Below are 26,070 nucleotides of genomic sequence, written 5' to 3'. Positions count from 1 at the left end.
ATTATCTAGTCATCTAGTCTAGTAGATTATCTAGTCTAGTCTGATTATCTAGGAGCAACTGCCCCTCAAAATTCCTGTGCACGGCCCTGTGATCTGGTCTTGGTAAACAATGTAGTCCTGTTGTGATCACATTATTAGCAAATGTCTTGCTATGTCCTTGAAACGCACACTGGGATAGGAATGCTATTTGCAGAGACGTTCCTAATGAAAGTGAGTGATAGGGTCACTTCAGGAACATCCCTTTCCTTAGGGCCTAGGCCTTTATAAAATGTACATGTGATTTGATAGTTTTAAAGACAACATGAAATCAAAATGACATGCTCCTGGTGTTATTGTGCAGGATTCATCAGTGCAAAAAGTCATGGAGTAATAACTTGATTGTTTCTTTTTTCTTTCAATTAACTTTTGTAAACGCATCACATTATGGAGGTCAAATGGGTCGCACATGCCGTTTGGTTGACTTCCTAGTCATAATTCTGGATTTATTTGCTCCGAACCAGCTTTCCATCACTCTGTTTGCACTGTCCAGCTCCTCCCCCATCTCTGCAGTGCCTTTTCTGTGTTCAGCGATGGATCAGGGATGCCGAGAGCATCCTGACATCGCCCAGAGGTCACGCTCATCTCCTCTGCAGCTTCTGTGCCTCTGTATCTCACCATTTTTCATATTTTCCTTGCTTATTAAGACATATCTGCAGGTCAGACCGGGCTCATGTCATCTCTGCCCTATGCTTTGGAAGGTTTGGCCTGTGATTATTACATTTTGCACATCTCCTTTATCTGTTTCTTTGCCACTCAAGAGTTAAACTCTCAGTGAATTTAATGGACATTCCCATCCTTTAAAAATCAGGAATGAGATCTCTTCTTGTTTCTCCTAGACAGCATTGAGAATAAATGGAGAGCAAATGAAGACTTTTGGTTTATCTGCTTCTCTGATTTCTGAGATACTAAAATATACACTAATCTTATCTAGAGTTTTAGAAGAGATCTCAAATGTCATAAACCCAATGTTTGTGACAAACTCAATGACAAATGTTCAACAATTTTTGCCCATTTTTATTTCTCCTCAGTATATTAGGTAAAACATGAGACAAAGGTAAAACTTTGTCTCCCAGGCTAATGAGTAGTAATACAAAAAATGTTGGTTCTGTTTCCATGTCCTTTTTTCTCTCATTTTTTTGTTTTGAACTGAGATGCTACAGCAGCTCTATAATGTTACCTTGGAAGTGTGTTTCTAACCCTTGGAATGTTATGGAAATAGCTTGACTTAGGACACCACACTGATTTTTTTCTTGTCCAAATTGGTGTACTAAATTGATGTCAGACCAAGTTTCTACTCTAATCAAAAATTATATAATAATAATAATAATAATTCAATACTCAGAGTTTTCTAGGCACTCAAAGCGCTTCACATGGAAGTGGGAATCTCCTCAACCACCACCAATGTGCAGCATCCACTTGGATGATGCGACGGCAGCCATAGTGCGCCAGAACGCTCACCACACACCAGCTTACTGGAGAGGAGACAGAGTGATGAAGCCAATCAGTGTATATATATATGGGGATTATTAGGAGGCCATGATGGACAGAGGCCACTGGGCAAATTTGGCCAGGATGCCGGGGTTACACCCCTACTCTTTCGAAAGACATCCTGGGATTTTTAATGACCACAGAGAGTCAGGACCTCGGTTTAACGTCTCATCCGAAGGACGGTGCTCTTTGACAGTATAGTGTCCCCGTCACTATACTGGGGCGTTAGGACCCACACAGACCACAGGGTGAGCGCCCCCTGCTGGCCTCACTAACACCTCTTCCAGCAGCAACCTGGTTTTCTCAGAAGGTCTCCCATCCAGGTACTAACCAGGCTCAGCCCTGCTTAGCTTCAGTGGGCAACCAGTCTTGGGCTACAGGGTGATATGGCTGCTGGATATATAACAAACAAGAGAAATGTAACCATTTCAAATAAAAATAGAAATTTATAGCTTTTGTAGCAAGGGCGCCGCCATCTTGCAGTAATACAACCTGTGACGTCACGGGGTGGGTTTGCTCCGTTGGATTAATAAAGATTATTATAGTTTCGATTCTGGTCTTTGATTTTTCTGCTTAGTTGCTGGGATCGTTACTAGTGATAGATACTCATAATACCAGGGTTGGGAACCACTGCTCTTTTGGATTGAGATCTGGTGACTGTGGAGGCTATTTAAGTAGTGAACTGATTGTCGTGTTCAAGAAACCAGTTTAAGATCATTTGAGTTTTGTGACATGCTACTGGAAGTAGCCATCAGAAAATGATACACTGTGGTCATAAAAGGGTGGACATGGTCAGCAACAATACTCAGGTAGGCGGTAGTGTTTAAACAATGCTCAATTGGTACTACAGGGCCCAAAGTGTGCCAAGAAAATATCACCATTATAACACCAGCAGCAGCCTGAACTGTTGATACAAGGCAGGATGGATCCATGCTTTCATGTTGTTTACTCCAAATTCTGAATGTTGCAGCAGAAATCAAGACTCGTCATTCTAGAAAAGGTTTCCAATCTTCTATTGTCCAATTTTGGTGAGCTTGTGCGAATTGTAGCCTCAGTTTCCCATTCTTAGCTGACAGGATTGGCTCCCGGTGTGTCTTCTGCTGCTGTAGCCCATCTGCTTTAAGATTGGACGTGTTGTGCGTGCAGAGATGCTCTTCTGGAGACCTTGGTTGTAACGAGTGGTTATTTGAGTTATTTACAGTTGCTACTGTTCTGTCAGCTTGAACCAGTCTGACCATTCTCCTCTGACCTCTGGCTTTAACAAGCCATTTGCACTGGATATTTTCTCTTTAAACCCTAGAGACTATTGTGCCTGAAAATCCCAGTACATCAGCAGTTTCTGTAATACTTGTTTGGCACCAACAACCATGACATGACCATTGAATCGGGAAAAGAATGACCACGGGGATGGCCTGAACCATGACCATTGAATGAACTCTCTTCCCAGTTCCAATGCTCAGTTTAAATGTAGCATGTATCATGTCAAATGTTCATGCCTGCTACAGACTGTGCGATTTCAGCAATCCTATAAGATCCTTACAAATCACACTGTACAACATGGATCTAATAAACTTGGGTACGACATGTATGTAGACTGTATGATGATGACACCTATTGAATCGTAGGCTACGATGCAAGTTAGTATAGAAGAATAAAACGTCATCAGCATGCGCTGGTGGTAAACAAATAGAGCAAGATGAACCGCACTTTGGCAATTATGGTTTTTATGTGCGCTGAAAAAAGAAGTAAGCAAAAGAGTAGAATATGGACGCGGTCATGGGAAAAGAGGCCAACTTGGCATGCCAATTTTGTAAATGGAGCTTGAGGAAAGTAGTTTTAAGTTTTAGCACCATGTTGATCAATACGACATGTCATGTTGCATTTTTATTGGTTAGTCAGTAGACGTTAGCCTGACTACGTTTGTACTTCCGCTCAATTTCAGTTCGCTTCTGTACTCAGTCTGAGATAGCGACCTATCTTTGGGGCGGCAGTGGCTCAGTGGTTCATGTAGGTTGTCTACAAACCGGAAGGTTGGTGGTTCAATCCCCGGTTCCACCTGGCCAAGTGTCAAGGTGTCCATGAGCAAGACACCTAACCCCAGCTGCTCCCGACGAGCTGGATGGCGCCTTGTATGGCTGACACCGCCGTCAGTGTATGAATGGGTGAATGTGAGGCAAAATGTAAAGCGCTTTGGTGGCCATTAGGTCTGTGAAAGCGCTATATAAATGCAGTCCATTTACCATCTCTCAGTTTTCCTCTGGGCTGAAAACAGCCGGCCAATCAACGAACAGAGGGCGGGCTGAGAGCCGTGACGTAGACGCTAAGCGGCGAGTTTAAGGTTGTATTTTAGGTTAGGGGAATCGAAAACGACTGCGGATATGGAGACGGGATGCAATTCGCTCTGTTGTGGAGAATATTCCCGGCATTTGCAAACTGAAGCCCGAACAAGAAGAGTGTTTGTTAAACATTTTGAATGGAGGTAATGTTTTAGTTGGAGAGAGAGGTGATTGCGTTATGTGATTGGCTTACGGGTAACCAATGATTTTATACTTCAGACTACTTATACTTCAGGGTGTATCTAATAAAGTGGCCAGTGGTACTATATAAATAGTGGTACTATTTTATTTAAATAGTAACACATTATGATAGTGTTTGTTGTACTGAATTAGAGTTTTTACAGAAATGATTGGGAATGGATCATTTTCATGACTGTATTACGATAATGAGAATGATATTTATCCTATAACAATAATTAGAATTTGAGGGGGAAATGTTCTTACTTGTCATGGAAATATTGTCACAATGGAAAAACCTTAATTATACCATAAATAAATAAAAAATAATAAAAAAAAGATAGTTTATGACCAGATTTTAAATGCCCAACAATCACAAAAGTGAATTTTATGTTCTTAAATTTGTCCTCCTTTATTTCAAACATGACTATATGAGAACACTGACATCTTAATTTATATGTGTGAACTTATTAATCTTACCAGTTATAATCATGATTTGAAGAGGAAAAAAATATATATATATTTTTTTTTACCATCCAAGTTGTACAATATAATATGATTTTGCAATCTCACACAAATTATTATATGTCATGAGAATGTTAACTGTTCCCTATCGGTCAGTCACTACAACGTAGGTCAGACTGACCAATAGGAATCTCGCTAGAGAGGCCAATCTACTTCGAGTGAAACTAAAACAAGCCAATGCACATTGGCATGCAATCATTTGCATCAGCTGCGCGTCCTCGTCAGCGCGGGTATTTAACAGCAGCTGTTATGATTGCACACTAGCTTTTTGCTTCGGAGCCAAACGCTTCATGCTTGTGTCACAGGTCGGGATGGCCCCCCCTGGCGCAGACCACCCCTGTGAGCGTACCACCTCGAGGAGTTACCCAGAGACACCACGAACCCAGACAAGGTATCAAATATAAAAGTATTTTATTGAATTAAAATTCCCTAAACTAAAACTTGGTGTCTCCTCTTCCTGGCCGGCAGGGGTGTGCGACGGAGCAGGCACTAACAGTGGATACACGCAGCGGGGCCTCTTCAGGCGGCCAAAGGTACGTCACGGAACAAACTCTTGCAAGGAATTTACACCGTCGTTCTCCTCACAGCCTGAGGCCAGTAAATGAGCAGATGCTTCTCAGGAGTTCACACGACAGTTCCTCTTCACACCACCAGGGGTAAGTAATGGAGCAGATGCTTATCTGGAATTCTCACGACAGTTCCTCTTCGAGCAGCCAAGGGTAAGTAAGGGAGCAGATGCTGATCTGGAATTCACACGACCGTTCCTCTTCGGGCAGCCAGGGGTAAGCAATGGAGCAGATGCTTGTCAGGAGTTCGCACGACAGTTCCTCTTCGGGCAGCCAGGGGTAAGTAAGGGAGCAGATGCTGATCTGGAATCTCACGACAGTTCCTCTTTGGGCAGCCAGGGGTAAGTAAGGGAGCAGATGCTTATCTGGAATTCACACGACCGTTCCTCTTCGGGCAGCCAGGGGTAAGCAACGGAGCAGATGCTTATCTGGAATTCTCACGACAGTTCCTCTTCGAGCAGCCAAGGGTAAGTAAGGGAGCAGATGCTGATCTGGAATTCACACGACCGTTCCTCTTCGGGCAGCCAGGGGTAAGCAATGGAGCAGATGCTTGTCAGGAGTTCGCACGACAGTTCCTCTTCGGGCAGCCAGGGGTAAGTAAGGGAGCAGATGCTGATCTGGAATCTCACGACAGTTCCTCTTTGGGCAGCCAGGGGTAAGTAAGGGAGCAGATGCTTATCGGGAATTCACACGACCGTTCCTCTTCAAATCATCAGTATTCAAATACTCACAGCAGGGGCTTGCTTCAGTGTGAGAAAGCTAAATGGGCAGATGCTGGTTCTTGTTTGGAACAGGAGAATCAAACAGCAATACATGGATGTTTCACAAATTCTCTTCAAATCATCAGTATTCAAATACTCACAGCAGGGGCTTGCTTCAGTGTGAGAAAGCTCAATGGGCAGATGCTGGTTCTTGTTTGGAACAGGAGAATCAAACAGCAATACATGGATGTTTCACAAATCCACTTCAAATCATCAGTATTCAAATACTCACAGCAGGGGCTTGCTTAAGTGTGAGAAAGCTCAATGGGCAGATGCTGGTTCTTGTTTGGAACAGGAGAACCAAACAGCAATACATGAATGTTTCACAAATCCTCTTCAAATCGTCAGTATTCAAATACTCACAGCAGGGGCTTGCTTCAGTGGGAGAAAGCTCAATGGGCAGATGTTGGTTCTTGTTTGGAACAGGAGAATCAAACAGCCATACATGAACCTTTCACGAATCCTCTTCACCCCGGACAGACTGGAGCTACAACCCTGTACAGTGCACACTCATCGCACAGTAAATGGTTACTTCTGACTCAGCACTCCGAGACAGTGAGTGTGGCGGCTGGGAACACGGACAGACACAAGGTGACAATCCTCACACCGGTGCATACATCAATCACTTCAAATAGTAACAGGTGTCCACTTCACACTAAGCACTGCAACTCACACCAACTCACAGTGAATACGGTCTCCGCGTGTTATCCCAGCCGACTCCCTCCTCCTGAGTTGATGAAACAGCACATCCAGACTGTACAGGAAATGTACTACGCACACACCACTGACATTAAAAGCTGCAACAGCATCAGACATCAGAATTCAGTAGGCTTCAGGGCAAACTCGCCAGACGTTTGTATACAACACAAGCATTGAGTCAGATAATAAGGATTCCCGATGGCACTTAACTGTCTCACTTCTCTGTTACTGTTGTCTCTCCTTCCCCATCTAGGTTGAATCGCCGTTTTAGACTCCTTCTCTGCCGTGGATCGCCTCTTCACCCCGCTCTCTCCTTCCAGCTCTGCCTGCTTTCTTCACTCAAACATCCGCTTTTATGATCCCCCTCGTGAACGCCGTGATTCAATCTCCGCCCATCTTGCAGCTGCCGCTCGTTTCTCCCGTTTGCGGGATCCAGCCGAACTGTTTTTCCTGGGGCAACCGGCGGGGTGTTGCATTAAAATAGCTCCCCATGGAAACAACACCGAAATAATGGTTCCGCCCTTCGTCACCTGGTGACATCCTCCCCCACCAGTCCGTTCTAGTCCCTAGAACCAGGTCCCGAGACCCAGTCCCCATACCTCTCTGGGGGCTGTCCTCGGTTTTCCCGTCGAGATCGTCTCGGTGGGGAGGCAGGATCTACCCCTCTTGGCTCAATATTTGGGCCTCTCGGAACCACTGCCCAGCCTACTAAGGGTGGCCTGGGTGCCACAGGATCGGAGGGGGCCTCCACCAAAGATTTTGGATAGTTCGGGCAGGGGCGGATTAGATTTCGGTGTATGACCCGCTCTGGTCCTGACTTCCCCTCGGGACGGATGGTGTACACCGGCTGGTCGGGACGTTGCTGGCGCTGCACTACATAAGGTAGGGCCTCCCACCGATCGCTCAGCTTGCCCTTCCCCTGGCGCCGATTGTCCCGCACCAGAACTCTCTCCCCCGGCAACAGCGGAGCCTCTCGTGATGTCCGGTCATATAACCGCTTATTCTTAGCAGCAGCTGTGTTTATTCGATTCGTGACCTCTTCATACGCCGAATGAAGTCGCTGATGGTGCTTGTCTGCCCAATCGGTCAGGCTCATACCTTCTCCCGCCGCTGCCGTTCCGAGCAGTACATCCGTGGGCAACCGCACATCCCTCCCAAACATCAAGTATGTCGGTGCGTACCCAGTTGTACTGTGCACACTATTGTTATAGGCCTGAACCAGAGCGGGAAGACTATCCACCCAGTTACTCTGACGGTCCGTGTCCAGCGTCCCCAATAAGCCCAGCAAGGTCTGGTTGAACCGCTCACATCCCCCGTTTCCCTGAGGGTGGTACGGCGTGGTGTGGGTCTTCTTACACCCATAGAGCTGACACAATTCCTGAATAACCTTAGATTCGAAGTTCGGCCCTTGATCTGAATGAAGGGTCTCTGGGCACCCAAATGGCTGGAATACTGTCTTCCACAAGGCATTCGCAGTGGTGATGGCAGTCTGGTCCAGAGTCGGAATGGCCCAAGCATATTTTGTGAACAGGTCAGTTACCACTAGAATATTCTGGATACGGTCCGCCGGTCGACTCAATGTCAAGTAGTCCATGGCCACGATGTGCAAAGGGGCTTTGGCTCGTATAGGGAACAATGGGGCTCTCACTTCTTTTCTTGTTTTAAAGAGTGTGCAGCGCAGGCAGTCCCAGATGAACGAGTTTACTGACGCCTCCATCCCTGGCCAATGGAAATGCCTCCGCAACAAAGATAGCGTCCTCTCCTGCCCTTGGTGTCCCAACTGAGTGTGGTAAGCTTGCAGAAGAGCCTGAACCTGACCCTCCGGTACTACCACTTGGCAAACTGCTTCGCCCCGCTCAGCATCCTGGATGGACCGACAGACCACCCTAGGTAGAGGCTCCTAGATAGAGCCTCTCCCACTGCCCTAAGAGTTTTCTCACTGCCCATGTCTGGGCCCGGCGTTCTGCCCCCTCCGGCTGCAGCCCCTGTGCCAACCAAGACCGTATTGCCAGCAGCCCCGCGTCTACCTCCTGCCGTCCCCTCCACCGCTCGGGGTCCCAGCCCCAACTAGCGGGGGCTTCCTCTGGCTGGAGGCCCGGTGCTTCCACAATTCCTACCATGAGTCCCTCCTCACGCTCCTCCATGGTCTCCATTGGAACGCTCCGGCCTTCGGCCCCTGGGAGTCTGGACATCACGTCGGCATTAGTGCGTTCCCGCCCCGGCCGATACTGAAGTTCGTAATCATAATTAGCCAGTTGCGCTACCCAACGTTGCTCGACTGCCCCCAATTTAGCTGTCCGTAAGTGGACCAGAGGGTTATTATCAGTTATCACCAGTACCTTTGCTCCCCATAGATAATCTTTGAATTTCTCGCTCATCGCCCACTTCATCGCCAGCAATTCGATTTTAAATGAGCTATAGTTGGAATCATTTCGCTCAGCGGGGTGAAGACTTCGGCTTGCGTAGGCGGTGACTCGTTCCACTCCCTGCTGCCGCTGGGCCAGCACTGGTCCTAAGCCGAGGTTACTAGCATCGGTGTATAAGATGAATGGCTGGGTGAAGTCCGCATAGGCCAGAATTGGGGCCTGAAGCAGCTCCTGCTTAAGCCTCTGAAAGGCCACATCGCAGGCGGAGTCCCAAGCAACAGGAGGGGACCCACGACCACGGGGATGGCCTGAACCCGCAAGGAGCTGGTTTAATGGTTTGGCGATCTTAGAGAAATCCTTGATGTACCGCCGATAGTACCCCACGAACCCCAAGAAGGACCTTACTTGCCGCACTGTCTTCGGCACGCTCCACTCCTGAACAACGGACACTTTTTCAGGATCCACAGAGACTCCAGAGGCACTTACACAGTGGCCCAGAAATTTCACTTCTTTACGAAGCAGCTGGCATTTATCTGGTTGCAATTTCAGTCCGTACTTCTCCATGGCCCGAAACACTTGTTCTAAGTGCCGAAGATGGGATGCGAAGTCAGGAGAGTAAACAATGACGTCATCCAGATATACTAACGTGGAATCCACTAACTGGCCACCCAGACACCGCTGCATCAGCCTTTGGAAGGTGGCCGGAGCGTTGCAAAGGCCAAACGGCATCCGGTCCCACTCGAAAAGCCCGAAGGGGGTAGTAAATGCGGTCTTTTCTCGGTCTCTCTCCTCCACTTGTACCTGCCAATACCCGCTGGCTAGATCTAGAGTGGAATACCATGCGGCTTGAGTCAGGCTGGTAAGAGAGTCCTCGATCCGCGGCAGCGGAAAGGCATCCTTCTTGGTGACTTGGTTCAGTCTACGGTAATCCACGCAGAACCTCCAAGCTCCGGTCTTCTTTCGCACCAGGACGATCGGAGCCGCCCAAGGGCTACTGCTCTCCCGAACGATCCCCTTCTCCAGCATCCCCTTCAACAAGGTACGAACCTCGGAATAGAGGGTCGGTGGCACCGGACGGTACCGCTCCCGGCTTGGTGCGGCATCACCAGTAGGGATCTGATGTTTCACGATGTCGGTGCGACCGTAATCCTCATCGTGTGTGGAGAATACGTGTGCCCACTTCGCCAAGAACGCCTGGAGCTGTCGTGTCTGACTGTCTTCCAGCCCCTCTCCTTGCAGGGACTCCCCCAGGAGATGGGCCGGCATCCCCTCTCCCGACAAGTCCACCGGCTGATCCACTCGTGCCAGGGCCACCTCGACTACAGTGGGACTCACTTGGCTGAAGCTCACTAGACGGTCTCTAGGGGAAGCAGGCAAGGAAGGGTCAATTAAGGGGGTCCCGACCACTTGACCCACAGTGGCCGGTAACTCTAAAAACCCCCCTGTGAGCCGCGGCGAGTGCCACACTGGCGACTGTGATGTCCAGGCTCTCCGCAGTTATAACAGATTGGGCGACCCTGGTCGTCCCACTGGAATCTAGGCCCCGTAGGCCGGAATGGACGTCTCCCTCGATCTCGACTCACGTCGGAGTAAGAACGCTCTCGAGGCAAGGGCAATGGACTTGGCCGGTCCCGGCGAAACTCCTCCAGAAGAGTCTTGGACAGCTCGGTCATTTGTTCCCGGACGTCTTTCATGAGTTCAGCACGGAAGGTCTGCTTCCAATCGGACAGCCCAGCAGAGACTGAGTCGCGGGTCCCACTGGCGGCCATACAAACAGAGGGGTCCACCACCTTCGCATGGTCCAGTTCTAAGGCCAGCGCCTCCCTTCGCAACTCCTCAAAGGTCAATTCGGGATTTCGGCGGAGCTGTATCCGCAAGCTCTGACGAATGGGGCCCTCCCTAAGCCCCAGGAGAAATTGATCCCGCAACAAGGTCTCTTCGGCTCCCAGACCATGGTCGCGGCTCCCCTTCAGCCTGGTGTACTGCTCCCGTAATCGCAGAGCAAAGGCCCGTAGAGTTTGTCGGGGTCCCTGTTTACAATTAAAGAACTGAGCCCGGAGGACGGCCGCGGGGGTAGCATCACCATACTGCCCAGTCAAGAAATCGAAGACAGCTTGTGCCGAGGCTCGAGTCGCTTCTGGTGCGGCCTGTACCTCTCTCCGGGCCTCTCCCTCAAGCGAATTCAGGGGGCACTGAAGGCACTGAAGGACCTGCACGAGGGTGGTCACGATCCCCAAGTTCTTCAGGAACTTCGCATCGCGACGAACCTCGCGCTTCGTGCGGCGAAGGTGACCGCGCGGTCGGTGGGTCGTGCGATGTCCACCATGGTGGTCCAGGAACGCCATCTCTGGCTGTGTCTGGCTGACATGAGGGAGTCTGACAAACTCCGGTTTCTCAACTCCCCTGTGTCCCAGACCGGCCTCTTCGGCGACGCGATCGAGAACTTAACCCAGCAGTTCTCGGCTGTACAAAAGCAGACGGAGGCCATCAAACACATCCTGCCGCGGCGGCCAGCTGCTGCCTCCACCCCGCAGCCAGTCTACTCGTCGCCGAGGGCGTCCTCCTGCGTCTGCCCCTGCTCCCGTGCCGCAGCAGCAGCCTCCACCTAAGCGGCGCCGTGGAGCCAGTCGCAGGCAGGGCGCCCCGCCCGTCCAGGCCCCCGCCAAGAGGGGCGGCAAAGCCAGGGGTAAGCGGCCCTAGGACGGGCGACCCGGAGATGGAAGGGACTGCTCTCCAGGAGACGATGACCGCATCGCTCCCTCCCCCGGAAGAGGGCCGGGTGGAAAATCCTGTGTTTCGTTTTGTTTGTGTTCCGCCGCTGGCCTTAAAACCAGCGGTACCCAAATTTTCAATAAAGTAGCAGTTTCTACCATCTCTGGGTCCGAAGAGGACCCGGAGAGCAGTGGGGGGACAGAATCCTCACCACTCTCATCCGCCTCCTCTGTCGCCAGTGAGCAGCAGTGTACAGTTCGAGAACGCCACCGAGCCGCCTCCTGCACCTCCTGCCCCGTGGAACCAGGTAAGTGCTGCACAGCACACACAGACCCCGCTACGGGCCGCCTCCCAGAGAGAGCCTCCCGAGCACCGACTGAGCACCGCGTGAGTCCCTGTGTTCCACCTCGCTGCCCCACTCCGGGTACGCCTACAGTCCCTTTGGTCCTGCTTGCACGGTCTCTGAGAGCCTGGTTAGCGCTTCCCAGTCTCGTCTCGCTGGCTCATTCGGACCATCAGGCTCGGCTATGCGATTCAGTTCGCCCGGCGTCCCCCCAAGTTTCGGGCCATCCACTCCACTACAGTAAGAGCAGCCGATGCCCATGTCTTGCGTGCGGAGATCGCAGTCCTACTGGCAAAGGACGCGATAGAGCCGGTCCCTCCAGCCGATATGAGGTCAGGGCACTACAGTCCCTACTTCATTGTACCCAAGAAAGGTGGTGGGTCACGACTGATCTTGGATCTGCGAGTTTTGAATCGGAGCCTCCACAAGCTACCGTTCAAAATGCTCACGCAGAGACGCATTTTCGGATGCATCCGTCCCCAAGATTGGTTTGCAGCGATCGACCTGAAGGACGCGTACTTTCATGTCTCGATTCTTCCTCGACACAGGCCGTTTCTGCGCTTTGCGTTCGAGGGTCGAGCATATCAGTATAAGGTCCTGTCCTTCGGGCTGTCCCTGTCTCCCCGTGTCTTCACGGAAGTCACGGAGGGGGCCCTTGTTCCCATGAGAGAACAGGGCGTTCGCCTCCTCAACTATCTCGACGACTGGCTTATACTAGCACACTCTCGAGATCAGTTATGCGAACACAGGGACCTCGTGCTCATGCACCTCAGCCAGTTGGGCCTTCAGGTCAACTGGGAAAAGAGCAAACTCGCCCCTGTGCAGAGGATCTCTTTTCTCGGGATGGAGTTGGATTCGGTCGCACAGACAGCGCGCCTCACAGAGCAGCGCGCTCAGTCGGTGCTGAACTGCTTGAACACGTTCAAAGGCAGGACAGCGGTCCCACTGAAATTTTTTCAGAGGCTCCTGGGGCATATGGCAGCGGCAGCAGCGGTAACTCCGCTCGGCTTGCTTCATATGAGACCGCTTCAGCACTGGCTTCACGGCCAAGTCCCAAGATGGGCGTGGCATCATGGCACTCACCGGGTGGCAATCACACCGGCTTGCCGCCAGACCTTCAGCCCGTGGTCAGACCTCTCATTCCTTCGGGCAGTAGTCCCCTTGGAACAGGTGTCCAGGCATGCTGTGGTATTCACAGATGCCTCTGCCACCGGCTGGGGTGCCACGTACAACGGGCACATCAATTGCCTCGAGTTGCTAGCAGTACATCTCGCTCTGAGCCGCCTGAAAAGGCCGCTACAGGGCAGGGACGTGCTGGTCCGTACGGACAACACTGCGACCGTGGCGTACATCAACCGACAAGGTGGTCTACGCTCCCGTCGCATGTCGCAACTCGCCCGCCATCTCCTCCTCTGGAGTCAGAAGCGTCTGAGGTCGCTTCGAGCCATGTATGGCCCTGGCGTGCTCAACCGTGTGGCCGACGAGCTATCACGAGCTGTGCTTCCGGGAGAATGGCGACTCCACCCCCAGGTGGTTCAGCTGATCTGGAGAGAGTTCGGAGAGGCTCAGGTAGACCTGTTTGCCTCTTCAGAGACCTCCCACTGCCAGCAGTTTTACTCCCTGACCGAGGGAACACTCGGCACGGACGCACTGGCACACAGCTGGCCCCGGGGCCTCCGCAAATATGCGTTTCCCCCAGTGAGCCTACTTGCACAGACACTGTGCAAAGTCAGGGAGGACGAGGAGCAGGTCCTTCTGGTGGCTCCCTATTGGCCCACCCGGACTTGGTTCCCAGAACTCATGCTCCTTGGGACAGTCCCGTCCTGGCCCATTCCTCTGAGGAAGGATCTTCTGACTCAGAGACGGGGCACCCTATGGCACCCACGTCCAGACCGCGGAGGTTCTAGGTGACTTACCCCCTGAGGTACTTAACACCATCACTTCAGCACGGGCGCCGTCCACGAGACGTGTTTACCCCTTGAAGTGGAACCTGTTCGTCGAGTGGTGTTCTTCTCGCCGAGAAGACCCCCGGAGATGTTCGATAGGGTCTGTGCTTTCCTTCTTGCAGCAAGGGTTGGAGCGAAGGCTGTCTCCCTCCACCCTCAAAGTACATGCTGCCGCTATTTCAGCTTATCACGACCACATAGATGGCAAAACAGTGGGGAAGCACGACCTGGTCGTCAGGTTTCTTAGGGGGGCGAGACGATTAAATCCTCCTCGACCCCCTCCATACCCTCTTGGGATCTTTCCCTGGTGCTTCGAGCACTTCAGGATGTTCCCTTTGAGCCTCTGCAGTCAGTAGACTTAAAGCTTCTTTCCATGAAGACTTTGCTACTGGTTGCACTGGCCTCTGTCAAGAGGGTAGGAGACCTGCACGCATTTTCGGTCGACGAATCGTGCCTAGAGTTCGGGCCGGGTGACAACCATGTGGTACTAAGACCCCGGCCTGGCTATGTGCCCAAGGTTCCTACCACTCCCTTCAAAGACCAGGTAGTGAACCTGCAAGCGCTGCCTTTGGAGGAGGCAGACCCAGCCCTGGCTTTGCTCTGTCCCGTTCGCGCTCTGCGTATGTACGTGGACAGAACTCAAAGCATCAGGACCTCAGACCAGCTCTTTGTCTGTTACGGAGGCCAGCAGAGGGGAAAGGCTGTCTCCAAGCAGAGGATGGCCCACTGGATAGTGGATGCCATCGCCTTGGCTTACCAAGCTCAAGGCGTGCCCTGCCCGCTCAGGTTGCATGCACACTCCACGAGAGGCGTTGCATCCTCCTGGGCGCTGGCACGTGGCTCCTCGCTAACAGATATCTGTAGAGCTGCGGGCTGGGCGACACCTAACACGTTCGCTAGATATTATAGCCTACGTGTAGAGCCGGTCTCCTCCCGTGTTCTCACCCTAAACGGGTAGAAGCACCGAGAGGCCCGGCTCTGTCGGCTTGCTGCACCCTACTGTGCACCCTTATTGCTCCAGAGTGAAAAACCTGTTGAGTCCTCCAAAAAACCCCTCGGCCCGGACATGGCGGAGCGTCCAGGTGCCAGGCCTTTATCCGCTGAATCCTTCAGAACCGGATCTGGGCTGGGTTCCATATGTGTGACCCTACGGGGATCCCATATGTGTATATTTTCCACGGCTGCTCCTAACGGAAGCCCGTGTCTTTCCCTTGGGCTAAGTCACCCACTATCTCATATGTAGTACAGCCTTCGGGCTAGTCCATATGTATTCCCCACATAACTCCTTGAAGTAAGTGGCTTCCGCAGCGTCCTCCTTCCTAACTGAAGGGCACGCTTTCCCAGTGTTATCCAATATCTCACTGTATGGGTTATTACGGAACAACAGTGACAGATACACTCTGTGTGTAGCCTCCTCCTATCGTCCTTCTAGGCAAGAAGGTGTAGAGGCTTGCATGGGGCGCTGGATGGGGTGCAGCAGCTGTGGCGCTTTGGTAGGGATTCCTATTGGTCAGTCTGACCTACGTTGTAGTGACTGACCGATAGGGAACGTCTCGGTTACATATGGTAACCCTCGTTCCCTGAGGGAGGGAACGGAGACGTAGGTCCCGTCGCCACATCTGCTGCCGCCCGCCGGGGGGCCAGCTTTTTCAGGTTTGGCTCCTCAGCAAAAAACTAGTGTGCAATCATAACAGCTGCTGTTAAATACCCGCGCTGACGAGGACGCGCAGCTGATGCAAATGATTGCATGCCAATGTGCATTGGCTTGTTTTAGTTTCACTCGAAGTAGATTGGCCTCTCTAGCGAGATTCCTATTGGTCAGTCTGACCTACGTCTCCGTTCCCTCCCTCAGGGAACGAGGGTTACCATATGTAACCGAGACGTTTTCAGGGCTGTATGGTAGATGAAGTTTAAAAACTTGTGAATTGTGCCACATTGGCAGCTTTTGGGCAGAATAGAATGAAATGCAGAAGAAAATGAAACACAACAGCATTTTTACCAGCTGTTGATTCCACATTGTTTCCAAGCTGTTGAAGAATAAAATATGACAGATGCCATAAAAACAGTTCTAATGTTAATGCTGCTTTGATTGTGTTCTCTGTGCTCTGGATTACTGCATGCAGCCTTCATTTCTACATAGATTAAGGAAGATGCCTCCTGTGCTGAGCGAGTGCATTGAGTTCCTTTCTCCTAGAGACATGGGATGAAGAATAGGCCCTACAATTAATCTAGTGTCTTTCTTGTTCTCAAAGTGACGACAAGGCTCGCTCTGGGTTGCGTTTCAACGGCGTAACTCGCTGCTTATCTATGATGCATCGTTGAAGATATCTACTAGTCACGACTGTTTCCTGGAACCGTAGCCTACTGTCACAAATGTGTCGTTCAACCATGTTGGTTACTGATGGCATGCAGGTGGTGGAGCAATAAATTATTTTAATAAATCCGTTTGAGATCAAATAAATGCTAGATTTTTTGCTAGAAATTACGGACATGGAATCTGAGGTCTAATTTGCTTTATTTCCAGATTCAATCATAGGCTCATTCTTACGTAGGCCTCTTGACATACTAAAGACGTAAATGACATTTGTATATATTCTAAATATATATTGGACTGAATGTCAACTTGCTTATTTTGCTCAAGATAAGGATTTATTAAGTCCACATGTCATAAAAACAATAAACTATGCTTCTAATCACAGTTCAAGAGCTGTTGGTCCAACCACACAACAGCGATGCTGTTTGCAACTGTTCGTTGGAACTATGATTTTGGGAAACACTGACTCGTTGAACTACGCTGATAACGACGTAACTTGCGACTATAGTTGACTAACGATGCTTTCGGGAGACGCCTGATCTACAACAGTCGAATAAAGCAAAAAGAAAAAGCTTATGAATAGAATTAAAGCATACCTCTGCTTCCGGCTTCTAGTGCTCCTTGTTCTTTTGTCTTTCATCTTATGCACGTTTGCCATTGTGTTCTACGTAGGTTGAGTTGCATCTGACAGACACTTACTATAATCGAGATGAGACTCATTGATCTTTGATCTTCTGTCTGTAGTGCAAGTGTCTGCTTTCTGTTACATAAGCTTCCTGTGTAAAATGGTAAACAAACCTTATATTTCCTGAGTTTGCACCCATAGAGCTGATAGGACGAATGAATGGATGGATGAACCTTGCTGCCAAGAAATATCCAGGTTATACACTATAGATATGCTATTATTTATTGTATTTTATTAATATAACACGTTGTTATTATTATTATAACATATTGTTTCTACTATTTATTTATTTTATTTTACATACTGTGACACTAATTTTATACCGCTATTTTCTTCTGGAAACAAACTTTGTTGCATTATTTTCCTGTTATCTAAAGCTGCTTGGAAACAATCTGTATTGCAAAAGTGCTATATAAATAAAGGTTCCTTTTTTTAAATCATTGTGTTTAGACTGGATAATTTTCATTACTGTATCAATAATGAGAATGAGATTTTTTTCTATAACAAGAATGAGGATTTGAGGGGGAAATGTCCTTGATTGTCAAGAATATAATGTCATAATGTAAAAACCTTAATGTTCGACTGCCAGATAAAAAAACAAACAAATATGCAAGGGTTATATGAATAGTCTGTGACTATTCAACATGTGCTATAAAAGCATAATGGCTACAAATATGGAGCTGGCTTTATATGTTTACTAATGGTCTGGCATACCACCATGCAATTATTTGTGGAAATGGTGCCTTTGATATAGTCACAAGAAACCTATTCTGTTATAAATTAATAGCAAATTTCCTCTACATGACTCACTGCCGATCTCATTACCTCCTACTCCGTTGGATAAATGACATAATATTCATGTTAAGAGACTGAAGCCATAGATACACAGAGAGAGAGACAGAGGGATGATTCTTTGCCTGTGCTGGGTATGACGTCTTTTTAGAAACAGCTCTGGGTGGGAATCATTAGGGCATGGGAAGCCTATGTTATGCTCCAACTCTTTGCCCTTTCAGGAACATGCACAGACACTTACATAAAGAAAGTGTTTTGATTGCCCCTGAGCACCTTGCACCTGAACGGTTGAACTATACCTGAGAGTTGATAAAGGATGGAGGCCTTCTCTCTCTTTCTCTCTCTCTCTCTCTCTCTCTCTCTCTCTCTCTCCAGTGAGTGAATGTGGCTCAGATCTGTCCATGAGTCCGAAATTTTCGAACGTTAAAAAATAAATACGACCTCACGTTATGTCAAACACGCTTGCACACTGCCTTCGAAACTTTCATCCTTAATAAAAATCGGATCGGGTTCGATTTTCTGCGTTTTTCGCAACCGTAGCAAGCAGTTTGAATGGTGTTTGAATAGTGTTTTGACAATTCAGAGCCACCGAATCACGAATAGAAAAAAAACGCATAAGAAAATTTCGGACTCGGTGTGCAAGGGCCTTTAAACAGACTTATACTGATTCCAGTGTTCCCAGGATCATAGACAAACTGGAAATATCTGTTTTATTTTTTTACTATTCTATTTTTAGCCACTGATCTTGACTGAACTTAAATTTTATGCTAAATCTTGCTTGGTTAAAATATTAATGCAAATAAATTATATACACTATTCAAAGGTTTGGGCTCGGTAAGGTTTCTTAATGGCTTTGAAAGACGTCTCTTATGCTCACCGAGGTTGCATTTATTTTTTCAATTAAATGTTTTTATATATTTAAAAAAAAAAAATGTTTTTTTATTTTTGTGATGACAAAACTGCCGTTACTCCAGTCTTCAGTGTCACACGGTCCTTCAGAAATCATTCTAATATGCTGATTTGGTGCTTAAGAAACATTACTTTATCTTTGTTGAAACATTTATTCTGCTTAATATTTTTTGGGAAACTGATAATATTTTTCAGGATTCTTTGATGAATAGAAAGTTCAAAAGAACATTATTTGAAAATAAAAATCTTTTGTAACAATATAAATGTCTTTACTGTCACTTTCGATCAATTTAATGGGTCTTTGATGAATAAAAGTATGAATCTCTTACTAACCCGAAACTTTAATAACCAATAACTCTTTTTTTGTGTCCCATGCTTTTATAGAGATTGTTGCTCTCTGACGCCCCTGGTTTAAATGTATTTGCTCAAAAAAATCAATAAGTTTCATGTGAGATCCATGAGATTTTGATAAATGAGAACACTCTTCTGTAGTGACTGAAATGGAGGTACTCCTGGCTTACAGGGAGGTTTTCATTACTTCTATTCATGCTACAATGCTTATTCATTGGCCAATTAAACCTTTGCACTCATAAAAAGCATTGAAAGCTTTTTGAAAGTATTCGAGGTGGCTTTTTAAGTGATGATGGTCATAACTGTAGATAAATATCTTATGGGGGTGACAAATTAGCCCAATCCCAATTACACTCATAATGCGACTTCGCTTATACGCCTGGCGAGCCACACTTACATTGAGCAAACACTTCCCTGGGGCAGTGAACAAGAGGGCTTATCCAAACATATGCCTTATGCCTGTCACTGCATTACCAATATAAGACTTTCCTAAGATTTTTCCCAACTCACTCTCTTGAGACATTGACAAATGTCTGTTGTTATTGAAATGAGGGGTGCTGAGTTCAGCATTGTGTTCAAACTGAGCTCCGCTTGAGTCGTATCATTAGTGGGATTGATTATTCTCTTGACGGCACTTGGTGAAAACAGAGATCCTTAAATATGCTGCAGTTTTATATGCTCAATCTAATTTCATTGTTATTATGCATATAAGAAAAATGCTCTTTTGTTGTTTCAAACTTTTTTCAAAAAGTTTTTGTGGTTCGAATTAATTTTGAATTGCAAAAAGTGTAACTGTTCTAAACATATATACTATGTATGTATTGGCCATACTACACAATAAAAGTAAATGGTGTCAAAAGTTGTCTTGGAACCAATTGTCTTTCAAGGTATGGACTATAACAGTTCAGATATCTTCTTTTGTGTTTCGCAGAAAAAAGAAAGTCACAGGTCTGGGATTTGTTTATTTGATCAGTGAATCGTTTACATGGGGAGGGAGGGAGAAGACATTTTATGTGTATTTACAGTCATTTACAGTTCTTTTAGCAGTAAAGCTCCAGGCACGATACAGTTTGTTATTTAATGTTCCATGGAAGGCTTTAACTTGATTATAGACTTAATTTTAGGGGGAAATATCTTTTTATTTGACACTCAAAATGATTTTTAATCATCTTTGATCATTAGCAGTGGGGTCCCTGTCTCTCTCTCTCTCTTTTGCTCTCTCTCACGCTCCCTGCAGAAGTCTCAGGAGACTGGGCATCGTGACTGGCGCTGCCAGTGTGCATGTGAGCAGGGAAATGTGGGTTTTGTCTGAAGTGTAAATAGGTGCCCAAAGGCTCACATTCTTAAAGACGACTTCACAATCCTCTAATGCAAACAAAGAAAGATCAGAGAGAATGAGAGAAACATAGTAAAGTAGACAAAACAGCACATTATTATTCTTTGAAGGATCTTTTTGGGAACAAAGACTGTTTATTTAATCAGCTTTTTGTCTGTGCTTTGTAGCCGTGACTAGTCCCAGTGCTTCATGCAAAAAAGAATGGATTTTCATTTATAACATGTTTGCCTTTTTATTTTCTCTCTGTTGCTCAGGACAAAGATTTGGACTGTAAGTTAGATGAGCTAAAACGGACAGACAGGGCGTTATCAGAGCCTCAGGTCTGTGAATGGCTCTGTCAGCTTCTGTTGGGAGTACATTACATACATCAGAGGTGAGCAGAGAACACCGCTCCTCTTTCTCCCTGTGAATAATTCATAACTGACCTATTTTCTATTTTTACATTCAAAAGTATTTGTCTTTTATTGCTTGCCCTTACACAAAAATGTGCACTTTGCAAGACAAATATGGCCACAACTGAACAACACATCTCTAAATCTTTGATTCTTGCAGGTTCGGTGTCTATTTATTCTTGTTTGTCTTGCTTAAACAGGAGAATACTTCACCGAGATCTAAAGGCCAAAAATATATTTCTAAGGAAGAACATTGTTAAGATAGGTAAGCTCTGCTTCTCAGCCCAAAGGACGCTTGATGTGTGTTTGATGTTCTTGCAACGCTTTCAGATGCGACTTTTAATGACACCAAAAGCCCAAACACCGGCCATTTGGTAAAACAGGCCCTTCTTTTATGACAGTTAAAACACTCATCTACAAAGAAACAGGATCATTACCCAGTCAAAAAAAAAAAAAGTACGTCGGTCAGCTACGGCAGATAGAAAGAAGCTGTTCTTCTCGGAGGCAGATGATCATCACTTTTATATTTTCTATCATAAATAGGTGCATTAATAAACATCAAAATTTCCTGTTATACATTTTTTTGTCATCACAGCATAAAGTTGTCACTTTTAGCTAATTTCTGTGCAAAATAATGTATTTGTGTGTTCTTGTAGGATGAAATTATTCCGTACAGCAGACTCACTTGAACGCTTTTCTGTGCATTTGTGTTGCTTTACGTCAGTTTCTCGCCTTAGCCTGCCAAAATAACAGGGCTTACTTCAAACTAATTCTCAGGTCACACTGTAAAAAATGAAATGTTGAGAAAACTCATAATGTCATTTTAGCATTTTGCGAGATATGTTCAAGTTCTGGCCAAAGTGCTTAACACAAATAAAAAAATTATTTTTGCACTATGAAAAAACGGTCACGATGCGCAATGCATTGAGATTTTGGAGTTCTTCCGGCGGCAAGTGTACAACAACTGTCCTCAGTACCTCAGCCAACTTGTATTTGTACACTCACTAAATGTTAAATGTATCATTTACAGTATCCAATTAATTTGTGTCAACGCAACCACAGGTCTCCTTTTCAGCAGATGTTCAGTAAACAAACCAAGGAAGCTTTCATTTGTCTATTACATTTGAAATGACTGCTTGGCTCTGAAGGAGATGACATCTTGCACGGATTTTTGTCTCTAAAAAAAGAGCACATCTTGCAAACTAATGTTGTTTCATTACATTTCTACACAGGAAGACACACATAGACACTCAACACTTACAGTAACACATATAAACCTCATTAGCTGTATAATCATCAAGAATATCATTAGGAATAAGATAAATGCTGAACACACACACAACAAACTATGATGGCATAACAACTACAGAATTTAAAAAAAAGTTTAAAAAACAAACAAACAAAAAACAATAACAATCCCATAACAGTGCATGTATTATGTATGCTGTAAAGCATGCTGGTAACTCCTAAAGCTTTTACAAATCCACAGCATTTGTCCAGTTGAATCTCTTTTAAGCTCTTTTGGGGGAGAGTTTTTGGAGGAATATTTTTGGCCTAACATTCATAAATGATTCATATTTCTTTCTATTTGTGACTATATAATGTTCAAGTCACAAATAGTCTCAATATTCAAAAGCTTATTTGGGGCCATTATAGTGTTTGTTAGTCTAAATAGAAGAGTAAATATTCCTTATTTTGTGTAAAGAAAATTTTGTCTGCAAAACTCTTTTTTTAAAAGGTGTTATGCTGATGGAACTTTTTCAAACACTCTTTAAAGGTGACTTTGGTGTATCCTGTCTGCTGATGGGGTCATGTGACCTGGCGACTACCTTCACAGGTACCCCATACTACATGAGCCCTGAAGCCTTCAGCCACAGAGGATACGACTCCAAATCAGACATCTGGTATGAATAACTAAACCATTGAGTCATTTCAGTTCTTAACCAACCAAGACTTTGGTTATTGCATTGAATAGGTTTTACATTTGCAAATACAGTACACTTAAAGTCACTTAAAGGACACACTTGATTGAATTTATGCCTCTCATGATATTAAAAACCTCTTGATCTTAAAGTCCTCCTATTATGTTATTTTAAAGGTTCCTCGTTTGATTTTTGGGCTCTCCTACTATAGGTTTACCTGCATCTAGGTTGAAAAAATACTAATGTGCCTAAGACTAGTGCACAGCACTGTGAATATATATATATATATATATATATATATATATATATATATATATATATTAGGGCTGTCAAATGATTAATCGTGATTAATCACATCCAAAATAAAAGTTTTTTTTTACATAATATATGTGGGTGCACTGTGTATAATTATTTTATAAATACACACACATGCTTGTATATATTTAAGAAATATTTTCATGTATATACTGTATATAGATTTATATCTAATTTATATTATATATAAATATAAATATTTTATATATAAATAATATTTTTTTCTTAAATATACATGCATGTGTGTGTATTTATATATATATACAAAACAATTATACACAGTGCACCCACATATATTATGTAAAAAAAACTTTTATTTTGGATGTGATTAATCACGATTAATCATTTGACAGCCCTAATATATATATATATATATATGTGTGTGTGTGTATATATATATATATATATATATATATATATATATACTGTATATGTGTGTGTATGTATGTATATATCTTCAAGGAGTTTTAGTTCTCAGCAAGTAACTTGCGAAGTAACTTGCAAATCTTTATGCATTATGCAAAATTGCAGGTAATGAGGTATTATGTTTGATTGCTGTCAAATTGCGAGTTCTGGCAATCCGTGATAGCTCATCTCGTCAGTGTTTTTTTTATTATTATTTTGTCATTTTAAATTGACAAATTTACCGAAAATTGCAATCAGGCATAGTTAAAGATCTCGCCGAAAAATGGCAAGCATAATTAACATGAATTGTGATATCTGGTTGCTTATTGAGCTGTATCAATCTGCATCTAGAGTATATATCTAAAATTAGTTGTATATCTAAAACTAAATGTATAGTCTTTGGTACTAAAAGTATGCTTGGCAAGCCTTGCAACTTAAATCTAATTGTTGACACGTCTGTGGTAGAGCAGGTGAGTCAGACTAAACTATTGGGTGTGAAGCTGGATAGTCAGCTCTCCTGGGCTGATCAGATTGATCATATTGTGTCTAAAATGGCTAAAGGCATTGCTTTTGCCAGGAGATGTTCAGTATATTGTCCACCAGTAGTTATGAAAACAGTTGTCCAGTCTTTAGTTCTGTCACATCTGGGGTACTGCCCAGTAATTTGGTCCAATGCTGCACAGGGACATCTGAAAAAATTACAAATCGTTCAGAATAGAGCCGCAAGAGTAGCACTTGGTTGCTCTTTTCACTCTAGTGTGGATAAAATGCACACCTGTTTGGGCTGGCTAAAGGTGGAGGACAAACTTAATATAAGTCTTCTCTGTTATATGCACAATGCTCTATTTAAAAACAATCCAAAATCTTTTGTAGATAAATTGGTTTTTAGTGGGTATTGTCACGGACATGTTACGCGTCAGGTGAGCTCAGGTGTGTTAGTGGTTCCATCTGCAAGGTCAAATTGTATGGCAAGAACAGTATTAGTTAGATCGCCATCTGCTTGGAATAAATTGGACTTAAAAACAAGGCATATATCCAACATATGTAATTTTAAGAAGACTCTAAAACAGATTACAATTAATAGTATTACATCAGTTAGTTTGTGACTGTTTATAGGTACTGATATTGTCAAATGCTGTATGAGTGTGAATGTGTATTTGTGGATAAATGTATACATGTGGTAATGTTATATGAATGTTATATTTATGTATATTATATTTGTGCTTTTTAACTGTACATATGTTTCAGTACTTTTATGGGCCCCATGAAGACTAGCAACCACATTGTGGAAGCTAATGAGGATCCAAATAAATAAATAAATCTAAGATGTGTGTGCATGTATGTGTGGTAGGGGTGTAATATCAATTTAGTACAGTAAAAAAAAAAAAAACGAGGGGGAAAATGACCAGAAACCAATAAGATAGAATGAAGGAGAGAGAAAAGACAATCTCATTTGCCAAACGGCTACAGGCACTTGCTGCTAATTTAAGAACCATGCGTTTTCTCACACACTCACCTCGATGTGTATGTGCCACCGAGAGCTGAGGTCTCTGTTCAGACTCGTAAAGCATCCTATTGGGAATTGGACTCTTCACTCTGTGCTCTCGAGCCTGCAAGAACACAAGCACGAGACGCACTGGAGGAAGGGGGTCACTGTGCTGCTTAATAGAGATAAGCAAGAGAATGGGCTAAAATAGAGACATCCTTGCACAAATTCTTCTTCTCTTTTTCTCTTTTGTGTCTATTCAACTAAAGTGAGATTCAACCTTTTTACTATAATGATAATTGCAAATTGTACCAGAGTTCATGTTTTATGTACGATTGTCGCCTATGCAAACAAGTTCTGGGAAAAAAACACTTTCACACTAACCAAATGAACCAAACAATGATTTTAAAAGTAATCTGATCTTCACCCAAAGCTCTAGTGTATATATAACTGAAGCAACGTTTTAAAGAAGAGCGGGCCAAAATTCCTCCAGAACGATGCGAGAGATTGATACTGTCATACAGAAAACGATTCCTTCAACATTTTGCTGCTAAAAGTGTCTCTACAAGCAATTGAATCATAGGGTGTACTTAGTTTGTCACCCATGGCTTTTCCATTTTGGATGCATTTCTTACTTCTGCAGAACATAAAAGATGTTTTGAAGACAATGGTAACCAAACAGTTTTGGTTCCCATTGACTGAATCAGTGGGAGCGAATGGGAACCAGAAACTGTTTGGTTACCAACATTCTTCTAAATATCTTCTTTCATGTTCCACTAGAAGAAAGAAAGTCATACATGTTTGGAACATCTTTTAATTTTTTGGGTGGACTGCCCCTATGTCTTTTTATTATTCTCTTTGTGCAGGTCTTTAGGCTGTATTCTCTATGAGATGTGCTGTTTGGTGCATGCTTTTGAGGGGCAGAACTTCTTGGCTGTGGTGCTGAAGATTGTGGAGGGACCTACTCCATCCCTGCCAGAAACATACTCACGGCAGCTCAACTCCCTAATGCAAAGGTACCAGAAACAGATGCTGCCCTGCTCCAGGCACGAATCGGGCCCATGTCATCCCACACCGCCAAGCTATATCTGTCCATCTGCCCGCTGTGGATGAGTAGATAGACACAAATCAATGGCTTGTTTGATTCAGCAGTTTTTCAAAGCAGATTATGCTAAATCCGAGCAGGTTTAGAAGCAATTCAACTA

The 26,070-nt window shown here is 45.3% G+C and overlaps 1 protein-coding gene and 1 pseudogene across 1 annotated transcript in view; one reads left to right on the top strand and one right to left on the bottom strand.

Moving 5' to 3' along the window:
• nek11 (NIMA-related kinase 11) overlaps positions 1-26,070 on the top strand; it is an 89,048-nt gene that overhangs the window by 17,153 nt on the left and 45,825 nt on the right. The window contains exons 4-7 of the mRNA XM_056236506.1: positions 20,600-20,718; positions 20,938-21,002; positions 22,515-22,641; positions 25,732-25,881. Of these exons, the coding sequence (XP_056092481.1) occupies positions 20,600-20,718; positions 20,938-21,002; positions 22,515-22,641; positions 25,732-25,881 (461 nt within the window). The remainder of the gene's footprint in view (positions 1-20,599; positions 20,719-20,937; positions 21,003-22,514; positions 22,642-25,731; positions 25,882-26,070) is intronic.
• On the bottom strand, positions 1,809-1,925 carry LOC130071646 (5S ribosomal RNA; annotated as a pseudogene).

The sequence above is a fragment of the Rhinichthys klamathensis genome, unplaced genomic scaffold (assembly GCF_029890125.1).
Source record: "Rhinichthys klamathensis goyatoka isolate OS25496 unplaced genomic scaffold, OSU_Roscu_1.1 h1tg000449l_1, whole genome shotgun sequence".
NCBI classification, from domain to species: Eukaryota; Metazoa; Chordata; class Actinopteri; order Cypriniformes; family Leuciscidae; genus Rhinichthys; species Rhinichthys klamathensis.
The sequence above is the reverse complement of the archived record's forward strand: the minus strand, read 5'-3'. Positions and strand labels throughout refer to the sequence as shown.